This window comes from Otolemur garnettii, unplaced genomic scaffold (assembly GCF_000181295.1).
Source record: "Otolemur garnettii isolate 467f Iridium unplaced genomic scaffold, OtoGar3 scaffold00005, whole genome shotgun sequence".
Classification (NCBI taxonomy): Eukaryota; Metazoa; Chordata; class Mammalia; order Primates; family Galagidae; genus Otolemur; species Otolemur garnettii.
Window position 1 is genome coordinate 6,434,629 of NW_003852400.1, and position 19,488 is coordinate 6,454,116.

Here is a 19,488-nt window from a genome sequence, read left to right on the forward strand (position 1 = left end):
GACTTACAACGCCCAGCCATTTTCACAATCAGCATGACAAGAAGGATAGTATCAAATATCCAGACTGGAATAAATATGAGGAACCAGTTCCAAGGTGCCTTCTCATCCAGTTTCAACACCAACATGATCAAGAAGAGTAATGTGAAAAGCCAGGTGAGTAGTACTCTCTGAGCCAAGGACATTCTCATTTAAACAGCTTAAAGAGGCTGTTGCAGGGTCGAAAAAAGGGAAATACACCCTAAGAGAAGGAAAAAAAGTCAAGATTTTTTTTATACCAGAAAAAAAATATCACTTCCATTCCTAGTAAATGGCTAGCTTTTACCCAACTCACTGACTTCCTGATTTCAAAAACATTCTGCCATTCTTCCTTTCAAAACCTAAAACTTAACAGTAATCACTGACATTATATCTCTTATAGACGATGACAAAATACAATAAAATTTTTAGTATATCCTCTGAGATAGAGCAGTCTGTTCCTTTTCAATGCAGTCACTCAAGTCTAAGCACTCATGACTTTATTCCTGTACCTCAAGGATATTCTTATATTCTTTTTTTTTTTTTTTAAAGAGACAAGAGTCTTACTTTATCGCCCTTGATAGAGTAAGGTGGCGTCACAGCTCACAGCAAACTCCAACTCCTGGGCAATTCTCTTGCCTCAGCCTTCTGAGTAGTTGGGTCCATAGGCGCCTGCCATAATTCCCAGCTATTTTTTTTCTTTTTTTTAGATAGACCCTCAAGCTGTCGCCCTGGGTAGAGTGCCGTGGCATCACAGCTCATAGCAACCTTCAACTCCTGGGCTCAAGCGATTCTCCGGCTTCTGCCTCCCAAGGAGCTCGGACTACAGGCACCGGTCACAACCCCTGGCTATTTTTTGGTTGCAGCCGTCATTGTTTGCTGGGCCTGAGCTGGATTTGAACCCACCAGTTCAGGTGTATGTGGCTGGCACTTTAGCAGCTTAAGCCACAGGCGCCAAGCCAATTCCTGGCTATTTTTTTGTTGCAGTCTGGCCATATAGGGCCAGGGCCCTACCCACTGAGCCACAAGCACTGCCCAAGGGTGTTCTTAACTTCCCCATACATTTGCTAGTGTATAATAATTGTTCATTCCATTTCCAGGGGTACAAAGAAAAAGCATTCAAAACAAAAGTAGTGAAAAAGGAGGAGGTGGTATGAAGCCGAGAGGGAAGTTTTATAAGGAGGGAATGGTTAAAAATATTACAAAGACATGAAGTAGAATTAAGACTGTAAAGAGGTCACTGGGCTAACTGAATATAGAAGATATTAATAACACTAGGTTTTCACATAGTTTAATGTACAGGTCTTACATTCTTAAATTCTTATTTTCTCTCATTTGGAAGGTTATTGCATGGCAAAAAATACATATTTTCTCATTAAAATTCTTATCTATTTTCTTTATCTAAGATTTTTCTTTTTATTCCGTTTAATACTCTCTCACTGTATGTTTTTTAGTTGTGGCATACAGATCATGGTTTTGTTTTGTTTTTTTTTTTTTTTAAAACTAGCCATCCAGTCAGTAATCAGGACCACCTAATAACTTATAAGGGTTTGTGATTATGAGATGCAACATTATTCTATAATTGGGGCTATTTCTTTTATCACTATTCCATCTCATTGATCTATATACTTCTGCTTTGCACTAATACTTTTTGACTTACTGTTGTTCTAAGATATGTCCTAATGCCTGGAATGCTTAGTGTCTAGTCACCATTTTCTCTTCCAGAATATTTTCTATTCAATAATAAGATCACTAAGCAAATTCTTAAAAATTTGGAATTTCAAGTGGGAATGCATTAACTTACAACTTAGTTTATCCTTGTGTCATAGTGAAAAGTTTTTCAGATTGTGTTATGGTCCATTATTTCACTTCCAAGAAACACACTCGAAAGCATCCTTTCTGATTCACCCATGCAAATTTAAACTTGCTCAGTTTGCTGGTGTTGCTGAGAGGCCTTCATTTGTTTCCATTCATGTGGATTTTGTTTCTTGGCTTTGGTGTATCCCAAAACTTTCAAAACGACTGATGTATAAACAATTTGTTGTATTTAATCTTCATATATAAATTTATAGTATTTTTCTGTACTTAAGTTTTTTATACCAACCTTTGTGATCATTTGGAAAAAGGTAAATAGAATGGGAAATCAGAAGCCAGATTGCATGCAGTTGGGTGAGTGAACAGAGGTAAAGAAATGAAGACAGTTAAGAACATTTTATTCCTTTAGACATTTGGAGAAAAAAAAGAAAGACACATGAAATTGAGAAATTTTCAGGAAAGGAGGAATCTGTCACTATAAACTGAGGGAAATAAACCATTGGGGGATGAAAGACTGAAGATTATCCATACCTGTAGAGAAAAAGATCTGAAGATGGTAGGAATAGGAACAGAAGAACGGTAACAGAAGTAAAAATGCAGGAAGAAACAAGGAAAAGGCAAAGAAACTGGCTAGACAAATCAAATACCTTATACTAGGGTGCTCACTTAATTACATTTTAGAGTAACTTTGATGTACTCTGCAACATCTCTACTATTGTAAATAGTGGGTGGCTCTCATGGTGCATGAGTACATTTTTTTTTTCTTTTTGAGACAGTTTCACTTTATCACCCTAGATAAGGTGCCGTGGTGTCATAGCTCACAGCAACTTCCAACTCCTGGGCTTAGGCGATTCTCCCGCCTCAGCCTCCCAAGTAGCTGGGACCACAGGCGCCTGCCACAATGCCGGCTTTTTGTTGCAGTTTGGCTGGGGCCGGGATCGAACCCTCCACCCTCGGTATATGGGGCCAGCTCCCTACTCACTCAGCCACAGGCACCACCCTATGAGTACATGTTTGTTTTATTTCAATAGTTATGTATGAATCTCCTAATTCATGTCTTTGCCCTTACACTCCTCTACTTACACTTGTTTACTTAATTGGCAGATGCTTCATACTGCAGTGCTTTTGCTCCCAGGAAGGTATTTTCTGTGCTGGTCTTTCCCTGCCAGAGGCTGCAATATAGTGGGATGTGGAATAGAATTTGGAAGGAAGGGTAGAAATGTGTTTGCTGATATATAACTATGGATGGAGTTCATCCTGTAGATTTTCTGCCAATCCTGATCTCCAATCTATTTGGCTGTTCTTGTGAACATTTGAAAAAAGGTTTATGATAATAAAGTTGTCTAAACATAACCTTTCCGTTGACATCATCAAATGAGACAAGCTTAATTTTTTTCTCATGAAGAACTGAGTAGCAACTGGTCATAGGAAAGGTATCCGGACTCACCCAGGTCCTTTAGGACTGGAAATAAAAGGATGCAAAGAATATAATGATATTGTGGCTATGTATTATAAAGTGGGGTGCAACAAAGTTATGTATGCACCTGCACGAAAATACCCTCACTGGGGAAGCGCCCAGTTGATACTAAAATGAACGACTTAATAATTTTACGGTTGTACGGTAAGCTACGACAATGACATATGACCCCAATTTCATATTTATATTTTCAATTTAAGCAGTGGCATCTGTTTCCTGCTACTCTCCTTTCTCCACATGGGGAAGGTGAGTATTCCAAAACAAAAATTTGTTCAACTAAAATATTTCCAATTTAAGGCTTTTGTTTCTGGACTGTTTATCCACTAACACCTTCAGAGTTGGCTCCATACGGAGATTATACAGCCCTGCGCGTATCATCAGCAGTCTCAGCATCTGCCATTTCCCGTCTCTCGCTCTCAGTACTCCTCCAAGTGAACTCGCCTCATCCCAAAGAGAGTTTTGCTTAACGAGCCCACAAATTCTTCAAAATGAGTCGTTTCGAAAAGCCTGTGCTGCGAAAGCCTTGGCCATTCAAAGACATGAGGGCCTACTTCTCCCTGGAACTTTAGAACGTTCCTCAACTATCCTTGCCCTTCGTCTTTAGACACTGATGGTTGCTTGGCTCGAGGAGCCCTAACTGGACTCCCATCTTTCTGGGCCATGGGCCCAGCACGTTTTGGAGTTTAACGCGGTTCCTTCACAAAGCACACAGAAACCCTGGTGCCAAGCAGGTGAGTGCGCGTTTAAGGCAGGAGAGTGATGCGTTGGGGGTCGGCCGCACAGCCCACGGAGGCACTGGGAGACCGTCGCGGGTGCATGGCAGGAGTCGGGGCCGAGCCCTAGACTCACCTGGCAGCGCCGCTGGCCGGAGAGTGGAGCGGGGTACGAAGATCAGGAAATTCGCCAGTTTGGATCCTTGTTCTTTTCCACACTTTTCCCCCCATTAAATCCAGAACCTGTCACATGATAATTGAGAAAAAGATTCAGTTCCGCTTTCCCAAACGGCGGACGTTGACTGTCTCTCTGTTGTACCTTAGCGCCGCGCCCACATCCGGGGCTGGTTCTCACCGCCTCTGGGCCTACCCTGTAAGGTAGAGAGAACGCCAATCTGGTTTCAGTGGCGCCTTTCCCCGCGGTAATTGGCCCGTTTTTCCGCCAGTGCAAATCAACCTACCTCTCCTGAATTCGGGTTCGACAAAAAGGAGGCAATTAAAAAAAAAAAAAACCCCACTGGGCCCGCCTCTCGACTGCTACGGGTTAGAAGGAAAGTCAGTCCAAGCTCAGCTTGGAGTTTCCGTGGTCCTATTGGGCTCACACATGCCAATCAGACCAGTCAGCGATAGGCCCCGCCCCCTGATGGCGCCCCGCCCCCTCTGGGCAACAGCGCGCGGAGAATGCGAGCCCCGGCGCAAAATCCTGCGGGAGAGGGGCGGGGCGACGCTCGGCAGGCTTGGCGCCCGCCGGCAGCCTCGTTGTGGCTCCTCGGGCCCCGGCACAGCAGCGACGGTGGCGTTCACCCAGCCGCCTTCTAGCGGCGCGGCGCTCGCTCCTACGGTAAGAGTGGCATCACCTCCGGGGTTGGGTGGGCAAAGTGGAGGTCGTCGGGTTGTGACGGAATCTTGAGAGTGAATCTGGACTAGGGAGGAGAACGGCCGGCGGGCTGGAGGTGGGGGCTTCGGGGCCAACGCGTCGCTCTCCGCCGCCGGTGACTTCCTCAGCAGTCCCCGGTACCTGCGGGCACGGGTCAGCCGCGGCCCCCCTCAATCATCTGGCCGGTGGCTGAGGCTCAAGCTTCCCTACTCCCGAGCCCGTGCGGTCCCTCAGTCCTTGATGGTGACGGGCCGAAGCCCGGCGTCGTCGCCGCGCCCTCCCCTGTGCTCTTTCCTCAGACCCCCTCCTTTGCTTTCTTACCTTGGCACTGTGCCCAGGGGGTCTTCGGGTCCTGGAAGGGCGTTCAGGGGCTTCTGGTGGCCGAGCGCGGGCCGGCGGGAAGAAAGGTCAGTTAGTAGCCGGAGGAGCGAGTCGGGAGGAGGGGGCGGCGGCGGCGGCCTTGCGCGCGCTGGACGCTGGCTGGGGAGGAGGGTCGCTGCCCTGCCCCCGCTGAGAAGGCGGCAGTTTAGTTTTCGGATCCGAACGCTTACTGTGGACCGGGTGCTGAAATACTACGCACTGGTCTCAAGGTTTATTTTTACCACCAGGAACAATACCGTGGTCCACCAGTTTGCTTCATCTTCTCATATTTTTATTTGCCTAATGTTGACAGCCGGCATTCTGGTATTGTTCCTTGGGTCATGGCTCTCGAACTTAACACATCCTTGTATAACTTCAGGCATCATTCTGTCACTTATCTGTTTTTGTTTTTAACCTAGCGAAAACAAGGAACTGCTTTATATTAACATGTACTAAGCAGGGAAGTACGGAATCTGGAACAATTTATTAATCTCAATGTGTACTAAATTTACATGCCAAATTATTTGACATTCCTGGTGAATACATTAAAAATTTTATAATTTACAGTTGCTTTCTTCCTTAATGGTATATTCTGTGTACTTTGAGATTACTTTGATGTTATAGTTTTGGGTTAGCTTTCACTAGACATTTTAAAATATTTATTTCTATTTCCTACACTTCGGCTATAGGCTTAGTATTTGATTTTGTTTTTAGGTGTTTTGTAAAATTTGTTTTCTTCCAAAACAGACTTTAAAAGATATTTTTAATATTGGAAGGGGGAATTCTGAGAATTTGGAAACTATGTACTTTCACCTAAAGAGCGATAAAATAGTATAATTATTTTGAATCCTAAATGGGGTTTTGTGTACAGGCTGCTAATTTTAAGAGAAAGAAATAGTTATGCTTTGTTAGTTGTAGTGGCTCAGCCTCCAGATTCGAGGGGAAAGAAATCCAGAGGTTTAGGGAGAATGAGCCATGTCTGGGACCAGAAACAAAGTGGTTCCAGCAGAGTTTTTCCTCCAGAAATAACCTGCCTCCCACACAGGTTAGTTGTCTGCATGCATCAGATATTATTAAGTTAGACATTAGTGAGGTGAGGAATGTTTGTGTTCTATTTTCACCACTTTCTGGTAGAGCATGGAAATGTGGTAAGCAAATCAAATATAGTGTACAGTGGAGGCACTCTTGTACAGTCAATCTTCCAAGAGTAAACTTTTTTTGAGCTCAAACTGGGCCCTGGACAGTTGGCCCTAAAAAATAAAGATAGTGACCTGTGCAGTGTTTAAATCACATTTTTCATTTGTCCATTTAATGCTAAATTGCAAGGAATTTATAAAGAAAATAAACTTCAGTAGACTGACTCAAAGAGAATTTAAGGTGGCACATGGAGAAAATGAGGATCAAAAAATAATTGGACTACTTATATAGTAACTCATTTAATCCTTATAATCCTATGGAGTAGGAACTGTGATTACTGTCTTCTCTATATGTCAGTTAACCAGGACTTAGGTTACTCATTTGTTGAAAATGTCTTCACTGATGAGGGTTGGGGTAGGATTTATGTGCCCGCAATCTGATTCCAAAGCCTCTGCTTCAAGCCATTATGCTACAGTCTGCTACTGCAGTAAAACTGACTTCTTAGAGAGTTGGTAGGAGACTAATCCATGGGAAATGGTGCTGCAAAACCATAAATTAAATCCAGCACTGTACATATTTTGTAGCACATTGAGATCAGTATATAATAGGCATTGTTGAATATTGCTAAAAATATGGGGTGGAGTCACCTTTGAGAAGCAATCATTTAGTGGGAGAGATAGATATTTGAACAAATGATAATATAATATACAGAGTAGACATAAAGTTTGTGTAATTTAAAGTTTGTAATTTAAAATAGTTGTAACTTTAAATTACACACGAACTTTGTGTTTATCCTGTATATAGGTAGAGCATGCCTAATCCAAAAATCCAAAATTAAAAATCTGAAATGCTTCAAATTCCAAACTTTTTTTTTCTTAGAGACAGAGTATCTGTCTCCTTGGCTAGCATGCAGTGGTGTCATCATAGCTCACTGCAGTCTCTAACTCTTGGGCTCAAGTGATCCTCCTGAGTAGCTGGGATCAAAGGTAAAGGCCACTATGCCTAGCTAATGTTTTCTATTTTTAGTAGTACAAATGAGGGTCTCACTCCTGCTCAGGCTGGTCTCGAACTCCTGAGCTTAAGCAATTCTCCTGTGTTGGCCTCCCTGAGTGCTACGAATATAGTTGTGAACCATTGTGCCTGGCCAGAATCCAAAACTTTTTGATTAACAACATGACCCTATAAGACACCTGGCCACATGTGACAGATTGTATTCAAATTGGTCAAAACTATGTTTCATGCACAAAATTATTAAAAATATTATATAAAATTACCTTCAGATTGTATTTGTAGGGTGTAAGTGAAATATAGATGAATTTCTTATTTAGACTTTGATTCCATCCTCAAGATACTTCATTATAAATGCAAATATTTCAAAATCTGAAGAAGTCCAAAATCTAAAGTACTTCTCATGCTAAGCTTTTGGACAAGGAAAAGAGAATATTGTAGAGTCTGTGATTTCATAGGAAGAGAATTCAATTAACGTATAAACAGGATGGGTGTGGTGGCTCATACCTGTAATCCTAGCACTTTGGGAGGCTGAGGGGTGAGGATTGCTTGAGGTCAAGAGTTAGAGACTAGCCTCTGCAAAAGCAAGACCTTATCTCTACCAAAAATGGAAAAAATTAGCTGAGCGTGGTGGCGTGTACCTATTAGGCCCAGCTACTTGGGAGGCTGAAGCAGGAGGATTACTTGAATCCAGGAATTGGAGGTTGCAGTGAACTATGATGACTATACTGCATTCTGTCTCAGATAGATAGATACTAGAGTTTGAATTCCTGATGAAGAGTTTGTGACTTTTTTTTTCACTGTGTCACGCTCAGTAGAGTGCTGTGGCATCACAGCTCACAGCAACCTTAAACTCTTGTGCTTAAGTGATTCTCTTGCCTCAGCCTCCTAAGTAGGTGGGACTGTAGGCTCCTGCCACAATGTCTGTTTTTTTTTGTTGTTGTTGTTGTTGGAGTTGTCATTGTTGCTTTAGTTGGCCTGGGCCACTGCATGCTGGCCTCTGTGTATGTGGCTGAAAACCTACCAACTGAGCTACAGGTGCCACCTGGGATATTTATTAAGTCTTACGAAAAATACCTAAAATACTGTCACACGGAACATTGAATAAAGAAGAAAAAAATATGAGAGAGAGAACTGGTTGAGAGGTTTAGAGGGTAGTTACTACTGGAACGTTAAAGGCTTAAAAATAATTTTTGTAGATGAGAGTGGAGGAGGAGTCTCAGTATAGGGATATAGATTGTTGAAGGAATGTTAAGTATCTATAGCTTTGTATAAAAGTTATTTGTGAGGGCCAGCTGTAAGTGGTAATCGCATGTACACGTGGCTCAACAAAGTGAATACTACTCAGTTTTGATGGTTAGAAATTGCATACTTAGATGCTAAAATTGTAGGAAAATCTCAACAGTTTGTCCACTGTTACACTTTTATTTAATATTTACCTTCCAATACTTATTTTCCTAATACTAATTAAAATTATACTTACAAATGTGTCTAAGCTAAGCAACTATTTTGTTATTTCATTGAGACATTTCATTCTAAGCTGTAAAAGACTAACAAATACTACTAGAGTCTTTTTCACATAATTTGTGGAACATATTTTGAGATTGTTTATAAAAGAAGAGTCCCAAAGGGACTGTTGCCATCCTTAACCCCTTTATCTTGTCTTTTGGAACATATGGAGTCAATATTGCAAACTCCTTTTTGCATATATGTAGTCTGGCTTTTCTTAATCCCTACTTGAGACTTGGTAATGGGACAGAACTTTTTAAATTGAGATTGCCCTTGCAAGTTCAAGAAAGTCTTAAGCTTATATCTTCTTCTAAGATTTGCACAGAACCATAAATGCTCACATTGAATTTATATATATATTCCACATATATTAAATATATATATATCAGTTTCTTGATGGCCAGAATCATATGACTAAGTTGAAAATTTTAAGACATTTAGGAAAACTGCATTTTTAGTCCAGCTTGTTAGCCTTGTAGAAATTGCTAAAATGACATGTAATATACAGATGAGTTTTCAGATGAGAACAATTGATTACTTCCTAGAACAGGTAGTTTTAGAGCACTAGGAAAGAACTTCATACTGGACTTCATTCTGGGTAGCGAACAGGAACTGGGGCAGGAAATAGCTGTGGCTGAACCACTACCTGATAATAATCATAACGTGATTAAACTTGACATTTAATGAGAGGAAGTAAAGGGGAAAAAAGCACATAGTACACAGCTTTCCAGTTCATAAACAATGAGGGAAGGGGGCTGTTAAAAGTACATGTACAGAAATCTTGAAGAACTATAGTTGGCACTCCTATTTGTTATATGAATGAAAATACCTTTGTAAAACATACAGTATAGAATCTGTTATAGATAGCCAAAAATTTGTGAAAGTTATATGACCAAGTTTTGGTGCTCTGTAAACTTAGGTTCAAGTCCCAGTTCTTCCATCTTCCAGTTGTGTGACTTTGGTCTTATTATGTAATCTTTTTTAAGGTTCAGTTTCACTTATTCAGAAAATGGAGATACCTATTTTGCAAGATTTTAAGAATTGAGCTAATGTATGTTAAACGCTTGATTAATACTTGCTCAAAAAAATGGTTGTTGTAATTATTTTACTTAATTTAAATTTTAAATACTTTTCTCAGAATAAGGAAAGTCAAAAAATAGCAAATTAGCAAATAAAACCTTAAAAGGAGGCTCGGTGCCTGTGGCTCAAGTGGCTAAGGTGCCAGCCACATACACCTAAGGTGGCGGGTTTGAATCCAGCCGGGACCCGCCAAACAACAATGACGGCTGCAACCAAAAAATAGCTGGGTGTTGTGGTGGGCACCTGTGGTCCCAGCTACTTGGGAGGCTGAGGCAGGAGACTCGCTTGAGCCCAGGAGTTGGAGGTTGCTGTGAGCTGTGAAGCCACGGCACTCTACCCAGGGGGATAGCTTGAGGCTCTGTCTCAAAAAAAAAAAAAAACCTTAAAAGGAGGTACTAGGATTCAACAGGTAGAATTGAATAAAGAATCATTGCAGCCACATACAAAAGAAGGGAAAGTACAGGGGGAGAGCTTCACACTCTCAAATTTTTTTTCTGAAGAAAGTAGGTCAGAGTCATTAAACCGGGTATAGCGAGTAAATAGTATTTTGCTATTCTAAATGATAATGGAAAAAAAAATCACTGAAATAGGTTCATAGCACTGTGAATTCAGTGTGTAGGGAATGGGACTTGTTTTCTCAAATCTTTTAACCACTTTCTTATTTATTTCAAAATTCCTTAACAGAGAAAAGCTATTAATTGTACTTTTATAGAAAAAATTTTAATTGTAAGTAATCCTATAATTAGGATTACTAATATAGAGCAGGCTAATTTAACTACACATATCTTATAAGCATTCAATATATCATATTGTTTATTGTATATCTTTTGGGTGTTTGATATATCATTTGTTGAAAAATAAACGTATCAGGTGGTGCCTGTGGCTCAAAGGAGTGGGGCGCCGACCCTATAAACTGGAGGTGGCAGGGTTCAAACCTGGCCCCGGACAAAAACTGCAAAAAAAAAAAAAACATCTCTTATTCCCTCATCTGTTTTACTCTTATATTCCTTTTCCTAATGAGCAGTTCTTGTGTTCAAGCCAAGAATCATGGAGTGTCCATATTTTTCCTGACCATAATCTTTCATGTACAGAAAGTCACTACATCTAATTATTCTCTCTACCAATTATCTTTCTTTCATGCCCTGTCCAAACACCTACAATTGAAAAAAAAAAAAAAACCATTGCAATTGATTTAATTCATCAATTTTCCCCAAATTTTTGTTGTTGATTTTATTACTTTTAATTTATCCTTACACTAATCGATTTTTTATTTATTGAGACAGGATCTTGCTCTGTTGCCCGGGCTGGGGTCCAGTGGCACAATCATAGTTCCCTGAAATCTCAAATTCCTGGGCTCAAACAGTCCTTCCAGCTTAGCCTTCTGAATACCCAGGGCTATGGGCACATGTGACTACACTCATTTAATTTTTCTTGCTTTTTGTAGAGATGGAATCTCACTATGTTGCCCAGGCTGATCTCAAACTCCTGGCCTCAAGTGATCCTTCTGCTGCATTCTCCTAAAGGTGCTGGAATTACAGGCATGAACCACTACGTTTGGCCTTTAATTAATTCTTCACCATCTGCCTTCAGAATGATTTTGCTGAAATACTGATAATCATATCAAAATGTTATCCTTAATGTCTGCACATGATGGTTAATAAATATTTGATCCCTCAATATAAACTTCAGGCAATAGTAAATGACTTGCATTTTTAGGCCTGGAGTTTTCTTTGTGAGAAGGATTTTAACTACAAATTTAATTTCTTTAATAGACAAAGGTCTATTCTGTTTATTTCTCAAGTGAGCATTGATAGTCTTTATTTTTCAAGGAATTTATTCATTTAAGTTGTTGAATTGATTGTCATAAAATTGTTCATAATATTCCCTTTTGTTCAGTAATACATTGCAGTTTTTCATAAAGCCCGAAACTAAGGGTTACTTAGTGCATACTTTTGAAAATAAAATGACATCTTTTAACATAACCTCTTTTGTATGGTAAAAAATAACCTATGAATCTTACTATCAAAAGTTGTCTTAAGAAATTTTCTATGCAAGTTAAGTAGCAACATTGTCTTATCGGTATTTTTAATGTTGGTTATTACCTGGTGTTCAATTTCTGCCTATTTTACAAATTTAAAATTTGCTCCTAGTTGTTGGCGCATGCCTGTAATTCCAGCATTTTGGGAGGCCCAGCAAGAGATAGACCATGTCTCTAAAAATAGCCAGGTGTTGTGGCAGTTGCCTAGAGTCCCAGCTCCTAGGGAGGCTGAGGCAAGAGAATCCCTTGAGCCTAAGAGTTGAGGTTGCAGTGAGCTATGATGTTATAGCACTCTATTGAGGGTGACAGAGTAAGATTCTGTCTCAAAAAAATTAGTTTTTTGCTCCTCAAAAAAAAATTTTTTTTTTTTAAACTGCCATTTGAAAAAAACAAACAAAAAACTCCTGGCATTTGGAAATGCTTTTTTTTTCTTAAGGATAATGGCAACATAAATGATGAAAAGAATGTAAAAAATGTTAAAGAGAGCATAAAAATGCATACAGCTCCATAAATGTGAAAAGTATTTCTATTTTTCTGATTGCAAATAAACTTACCTATCTGTCTTTAAATTTGATCAAAAATCTCAGAAGAGCATCTAGGCAACTGGAACATACAGAAAGACCTCTTTACAATAAACAGATTATTTGGACTAGGGCTTATATTGTAATTCATGATGATTATAAGGCAAACTTATCTATTAAAAGCATCCACATACTAGAAGTGGCCACAGAAATAAAGATATTTCTTTTGTTGGAAGAGCAGACATTATGATCTTTTAACCTTAGGTTCATTACATCAAAACAACAAAATATTAACATTTCACTTAAGGTCATTCAACATGCTCAGTTTTTTTTTGAGACAGAGTCTCACTATGTCATCCTTGGTAGAGTGCTATGGCATCACAGCTCACAGCAACTTCCAACTCTTGGGCTTAAGCTATTCTCTTGCCTCAGACTCCCAAGTAGCTGGGACTATAGGCGCCCACCAGAATGCCCAGCTGTTTTTTTTTTTGTTGTTGTAGTTGTCATTGTTTAGCAGGCCTGGGCTATGTTCGAACCGGCCAGCCACAGTGTATGTGGCTAGTGTCCTAACTACTGAGCTGTGGGCACTGAGCCAACATCCTCAGTTTTTATTTTAGTTTTTTATTTTTATTTTTTTTTGAGACAGAGCCTCAAGCTATCCCCCTGGGTAGAGTGCCATGGCATCACAGCTCACAGTAACCTCCAACTCCTGGGCTCAAGCGAGTCTCCTGCCTCAGCCTCCCAAGTAGCTGGGACTACAGGCGCCCGCCACTACGCCTGGCCATTTTTTGGTTGCAGCCAATCATTGTTGTTTGGCGGGCCCGGGCTGGGGATTCGAACCTGCCACCTTAGTTGTAGGTGGCTGGCGCCTTAGCCGCTTGAGCCACAGGCGCCGAGCCACATCCTCAGTTTTTAAAGAAATATTTACAATAAGTACTTTAAAACAATAAAAATAAATCAGTCTATTTTAACAAACTGTACTCTAGATTTCTTCATGCCTCATTCTTTTTTTTTTTTTTTTGAGACAGAGTCTTAGTATGTTGCTTTCTTAATAGGCGATGGCCAAAATCCTAATAGTAGAGGAATCCTCAGACAAGTTAGAATGTAAAGCATTGAGTTCACTTTATTTACATTTACTTTCTTTTTTTTTTAGAGTCTCACTTTGTCACCCTCTGTAGAGTGCATGTTGTCATAGCTTACAGCAACCTCAAACTCTTGTCCTTAAGTGATTCTCTTGCCTCAGCCTCCCAAGTAACTGAGACTACAGGCTCCCACCACAGTGGCTGGCTATTTTAGAAACGGGGTCTATCTCTTGCTAAGTCTGGTCTAGAACTTGGGAGCTCAAGCAATCTTGCCTCCACATCCCAGAGTGTTAAGATTACAGGCGTGAGCCACTGCGCCTGGAGTTCACTTTAAATATCAGAGTGTAGGAGATGCCAAAAACCAGATGACATCTGAACAAGATAATCTGCAGCTGAGATGTGACCTCGGGCCATTCGTTCCACAGGAGTTCCTTGTGGAAGAAGAACTCATGCCTTAAGCACGGAGTCATTGTTAATTACTCCCCTCACCTGTGTTATTCTGGCTCAATAAAAAGCTGGTGCGGAGGTTGCTCTGGGCTACTCGGAAAGTAAGGGCTACCCCGCCTTCCACAAATTTATACTTCTAATCCACCTCTTGCCTGGTTCCTTCCTGCGCTAATGGAGACCAGTGCCATAGGAGCCTGACGGGTTGCACCATCAGAGTCTTCATCATCATCTCCAATATCATTAAACTGGATTTCATCATCTGCAGGACCAAATCTATCTGTTTCATTAATTTTAACACGTTCTGAAACCTCGTCATATGCTGTGAGTCTTGTAGATACATCTGCATTGTACTTTAAAATGACATCAACTTTGTTATCCTCGTAGATGAACCAATATAGTATCTGAGGAATTTATCCAAAACTTTTTCCCCAGTTTTCCTCTATATGGCTTAATCTCTTTACAGCATCAAAACACATTGCTAATATGGACGATTGTCCATTTCCCATTATTTTTATTACCTGAACATACTCTTGTCCATCCTCTTTAAATACCAATTCTCTTTTTTCAAATTCACTCTCATTGTTACTCCTGTGCCTGTTTTTACCTCCTTTACCTCTATTCTTGAGCATTCAGTGATACCTTATTATCTTTTTAATGTCTATAATATCTATAGTGATGTCCTCCTGACTTTGGTAATTTCTGTCTTTTTTTTCCTCCTGTTTGGCTAGAGGTTTATTGATCTGTTTTATATCTGTTTCATTGATTGATCTTTTCAGAGAATCAGCATCGGCTTTCTCTGTTGATACTCTATTCTCAATTTCATTGATTTCTGTTCTTTATTATTTCCCTTTTTCCTGTTTAATTTTATTTGCTCTTGATTTGCTAGATTTTTAAGATTGATAATGGCTGGGTACAGTGGCTTACACCTGTAATCCACCTCCCTAGAGCTGGGAGGATACTTGAGCTCAGGAGTTGGAGATGAATGAGCCTGAGCAAAAGTGAGACCCTGCCTTTACTGAAAATAGAAAAATTAGCTGGGCATCATGGCACACACCTGTTGTCTCAGCTACTTGGGAGGCTAAGGCAGGAGGATGACTTGAGGCCAGGAGTTTGAGGTTGCAGTGAGCTATGATGACACCATTGTACTCTACTCAGGGCTACAGAGAGACTGTCACAAAAAGAAAAAAAAAAAGAATTACTGCTTAGTTCAAAATTCAAAATCTTTATTCTCTAAAATGAGTGTTCAATAAAATCCTGGTGTTAATAGTGTTTTGACTGCATCCCACAAATTTTGGCATAGTATGTTTTCATTTCTATTTAAGTTCAAATCCTTGCTAATTGCCTTTGTGATTTTTTTTTCTCTCCACTGGTTATTTAGTAGTATATAGAGAAGTGTCCAAATATTTGGGGATTTTAAATGATATTTTTCAGTTACTGATCTCCAATTTAATTTAACTGTGGTCAAAGAATGTAAGTTGTATGACTTACATCATTTTAAATTTACTGAGACTTGTTTTATGGCTCAGAATATGGTCTATCTTGGTAAATGATTCATGTGCTTGGGAAGGATGTTGGGTGGAGTGTTCTATAATTGCCAATCAGATTGGTGATAGGATTGTCCAAGTCTTCTATATCCTTGCTGATTTTCTACTTGTTTGATCAATTTTTGAGAGAATAATGTTAAGTCTCTTTAATTGGGGGTTTGCTGATTTCTCTTTGTATTTCTATTAATTTTTTTTTTTTTTTTGGATACAGAGTCTCACTTTGTTACCCTCAGTAGAGTGCTGTGGCATCTTAGCTCACAGCAACCTCAAACTCTTTGGTTTAAGAGATTCTCTTGTCTCAGGCTCCCAAGTAGCCTTCCAGGTGTCCACCACAACATCTGGCTATTTTTAGAAGCAGGGTCTCACTCTGGCTCAGGCTAGTCTCGAACTAGTGAACTCAGGCAATCAACTCACATTGGCCACCCAGAGTGCTAGGGTTACAGGTGTGAGCCACCGCGCCTGGCCCACTATTTCTATTAATACTTTCATTTATTTATTTCTACTTTTGCTTCATTTATTTTGAAGTTCTGTTGCTACATACCTGTACATTTTGGGTTGTTAAGATCTCTTGGTTGGGTGCAGTGGCTCATGCCTGTAATCCTAGCACTCTGTGAGGCTGAGGCAGGTGAATTGCCTAAGCTTACAGGTTCCAGACTAGCCTGAGCAAGAGCAAGACCCCATCTCTAAAAATAGCCAGGCATTGTCGCAGGCACCTGTAGTCCCAGCTACTTGGGAGGCTGAGATAAGAGGATCACTTGAGCCCAAGAGTTTGAGGCTGCTATGAGCTATTAAGCCATGGTACTCTACCAAGGGTGACAAAGTGAGACGCTATCTCAAAAAAGAAAAAAAAAAGATCTCTTCATGAATTGGATCCCTTAATTATTGTGAAATGATCCTCTTTATTTTTTGATAATATGTTTTGCCTGAAATCTACTTCGTACAGCCCTTATGGCTTTATTTAGATTAGTGTTAGCCTGGTATATCTTTTCCTATCCTTTTTTATTCTTTACCTATTTGTATGTTTTTGTTTGAAGTAGCGTTCTAGTAGGCAGCATATAGTTGTCTTGCTTTTTTAAAATCCAATTTCCTAATCTTCCTTTTAACTTAAATTATTTACATTTAATGTGATTATTGTAATTATTTTTAGGTATAAACCTACCATCTTGCTGGGGTTTTTTGGTTTGTTTATCCCATGTATGCTTTTTGCTTTCTTTTGGATTATCTTTTGTAACTCCATTTTATAGCCTTTTTTTGCTTATTATTTATAGTTCTTTCTTTCTTTTTTCTTTCCTTTTCTTTTTTTCCTTTTTTTTTTGTCATGACCAGTATATGTCTTTAACTTATCACAGTTTACTTTTGAGCATGAAGATGCTTCATATATACTGTATAAGAACTCTATAGCACTTCATCTTCCCCTTTCTTAAACTTTGTGCTGTTGTCATTCATTTTGGTTTTGTGTATGTTATAAATCCCATGCCATATTGTTGACTTTTTAGTTTTAAATAGTTCTCTTTTAAAAAGATTTAAGGATAATTTTTTTAAAAGGCTCTTAAATTGACCCGCATATTATTTCAAGGCTATTCATTCTTTTGGGTACATAACAGATTGTCATCTGCTATCATTTTTCTTCTGCTGAAGAAATTCCTCGAACATCTGTTGTAGTGCTGGACTGCTGCTTATGAATTCTTTCAGCTTTTATATATCAGGAAAAAAATGTTAAATTTATTTTTGGAATGTATTTTTGCTGGAATAGAATTCTAGGTTGACAGTTTTTTTTTTTTTTTAAAGAGCTTTTGCTCCCCTATCTTCTCATTTGCCTTTTTTCTCCCCCAATACAAAATTTATTGTTCTTCTATGCATCAAGTATCTTTTCTCTGGCTGTTTTTAAAATTTCTCTTTACCACTGGTTTTAAGTCCTTTTATTATGATGTGCTGTGGTGCAGTTTTGTTTCTTATGCTTGATATTTGTTGAGCTTCTTGGATCTGTGTTGGGTGATGTTCTTTCTCACGGGGAGTGAAGGACGGCTTGGCCGCGGGTGCAAGCTCCCTCCTAGAATTATGTGAAAGCAAGAAACGACTACATGCTCTTAGATGGCATGTAGCAAAATGTCTTTATTTTCCACTCCCTTTTGTTGGGAGCTAGTCAGTACACCACATTGATCAATAATCCTAACATCCTCTATTCTTATCTTAAACTATAGAAAAGAAAGTAAGTCCAGGAAAGTGAGATAACCATCATAAGATTAGCCTAAAGAAAGAAAGTCCGGAAAAGTAAGACAGCCATCTTAAGCTAGCCTCAGGCTGTTCCTCTCTGAAGACCTAAAAGAACTGTACTTTATCTGACTTCTATTGTTAAAGTTAAAGGTTAGGATAAACAGAGGAGTAAAACCTTTTTCTTCTATGTACTCAATTAAATTTCCGAGAAATAGGCTCCATGACTGTTTTCTAATGGTTTGGAGACCCCACAGTTAGGATGGAGTATTTTACGCACATCATTACAATGGAGTTTTTCTTTTCACTCACATCAACTTTTGAGTCATGTCCTCTGCACAGATGGGCCGTTTCAACCCTTATCTGGCGGGCTGACTTGACTACACAGTCGGGGTTCTCTGTAGGAGGTTGTTAGGCCTGGCCTGCAGGCCCCCACTGTGTTTTCCCAGGTCGCTTAGGTCTTGACAAAAGCACATAATACTCGCAAGTCTTTTCGCTCAGTTTCTGGAATTAAAAGAGCACATTTCATTTAATTTTTGTGTGAGTTTACCCCACAGATCTGTGTATTTATCATTTTTATCAAATTTAGGAAATTTGTGACTGTTACTTTTTCTAATGGTTTTTCTGTCTTCTCTTCTCATTCTGGTACTCCAGTTAGCATATATGAGGCTACTTGATAATTGTCATAAGCTAATTGTGCTGTGTTAATTGCTTATTTTTTAAAGTCTTTTTTTAAAAGTCTTTTTCCCTCCTCCCGGTATCATTTTGCATAATGTTAACTTTTTCTTCTGCCAGTTTCTATATGTTGTTATTCTGATCCAGTAGGTATTTTTTATCAGACATTGAACTTTTCATCTGTAGAAGTTCAGTTTGGATCTTTATATTTTCCATGTCTGTCTTTAACATGCTCGTGCTTTCCTCTACTTTGTTACATATATAGAATTTACAATAAGTTATTTTTTAGAAAAATGTAAAAATCTGTGGCATAAAATCTATCATGTTAACCATTTTTAAGTGTAAAGATCAGTAGAGGTAAGTGTATTCACATTGTTATCAGATGTAGTTCCAGAACTATTCATTTTATAAATATGAAACTCTGTACTCATTAAACAATAAAACCCCCCCTCCCATTCCCAGGCAACCATCTGTCTTTATGACTTTGTCTATTCTAGATACCTGATGTAAGTAGAAACATACAGTGTTTATCATCTATGACTGGCTTATTTTACTTAGCATAATGTTCTCAAGGTCCGGCTGTGTTGTAGCATGTAACAGGATTGCCTTTTTTTAAAAATTTCAGATTAATAAAAAGATAATAATGATTAAGTTACAATGTTTGTGTTCCTTAGGTAAGATCCTTGTTATAGTAGAGGATTGCCTTTTTAAGGCTGAATTGATATTCTGTTGTGTGTATATACTACATTTTGTTTGTCCATTCATCCATTGATGGACATTTGGGTTGCTGCCACATCTTGGCTGTTGTGAATAATGCTGCTGTAAACATGGATGTGCACATTTATCTCTTGGAGACCCGGATTTCAGTTCTTTCAGTTATATACACAGAAATGTGATTGCTGCATTGTATGGTAGCTCTATTTTTAATTTTTTGAAGAACCTTCATACTGTTTTCCATGGTGATTGGACCATTTTACAC

At 39.2% G+C, this 19,488-nt stretch overlaps 1 protein-coding gene and 1 pseudogene across 1 annotated transcript in view; both read right to left on the reverse strand.

The window, feature by feature from the left end:
• The window catches only part of TMEM60 (transmembrane protein 60), a 4,790-nt gene extending 459 nt beyond the window's left edge, over positions 1–4,331 (reverse strand). The window contains exons 1-2 of the mRNA XM_012811702.2: positions 4,157–4,331; positions 1–238 (exon numbers count right to left, since the gene is read on the reverse strand). The exon at positions 1–238 is cut by the window's left edge and continues 459 nt beyond it. Of these exons, the coding sequence (XP_012667156.1) occupies positions 1–188 (188 nt within the window). The 5' untranslated portion in view covers positions 189–238; positions 4,157–4,331. The remainder of the gene's footprint in view (positions 239–4,156) is intronic.
• Positions 4,332–14,207: 9,876 nt separating this feature from the next.
• Positions 14,208–14,708, reverse strand: LOC100952137 (annotated as a pseudogene).
• Between the last annotated feature and the right edge of the window lie 4,780 nt (positions 14,709–19,488).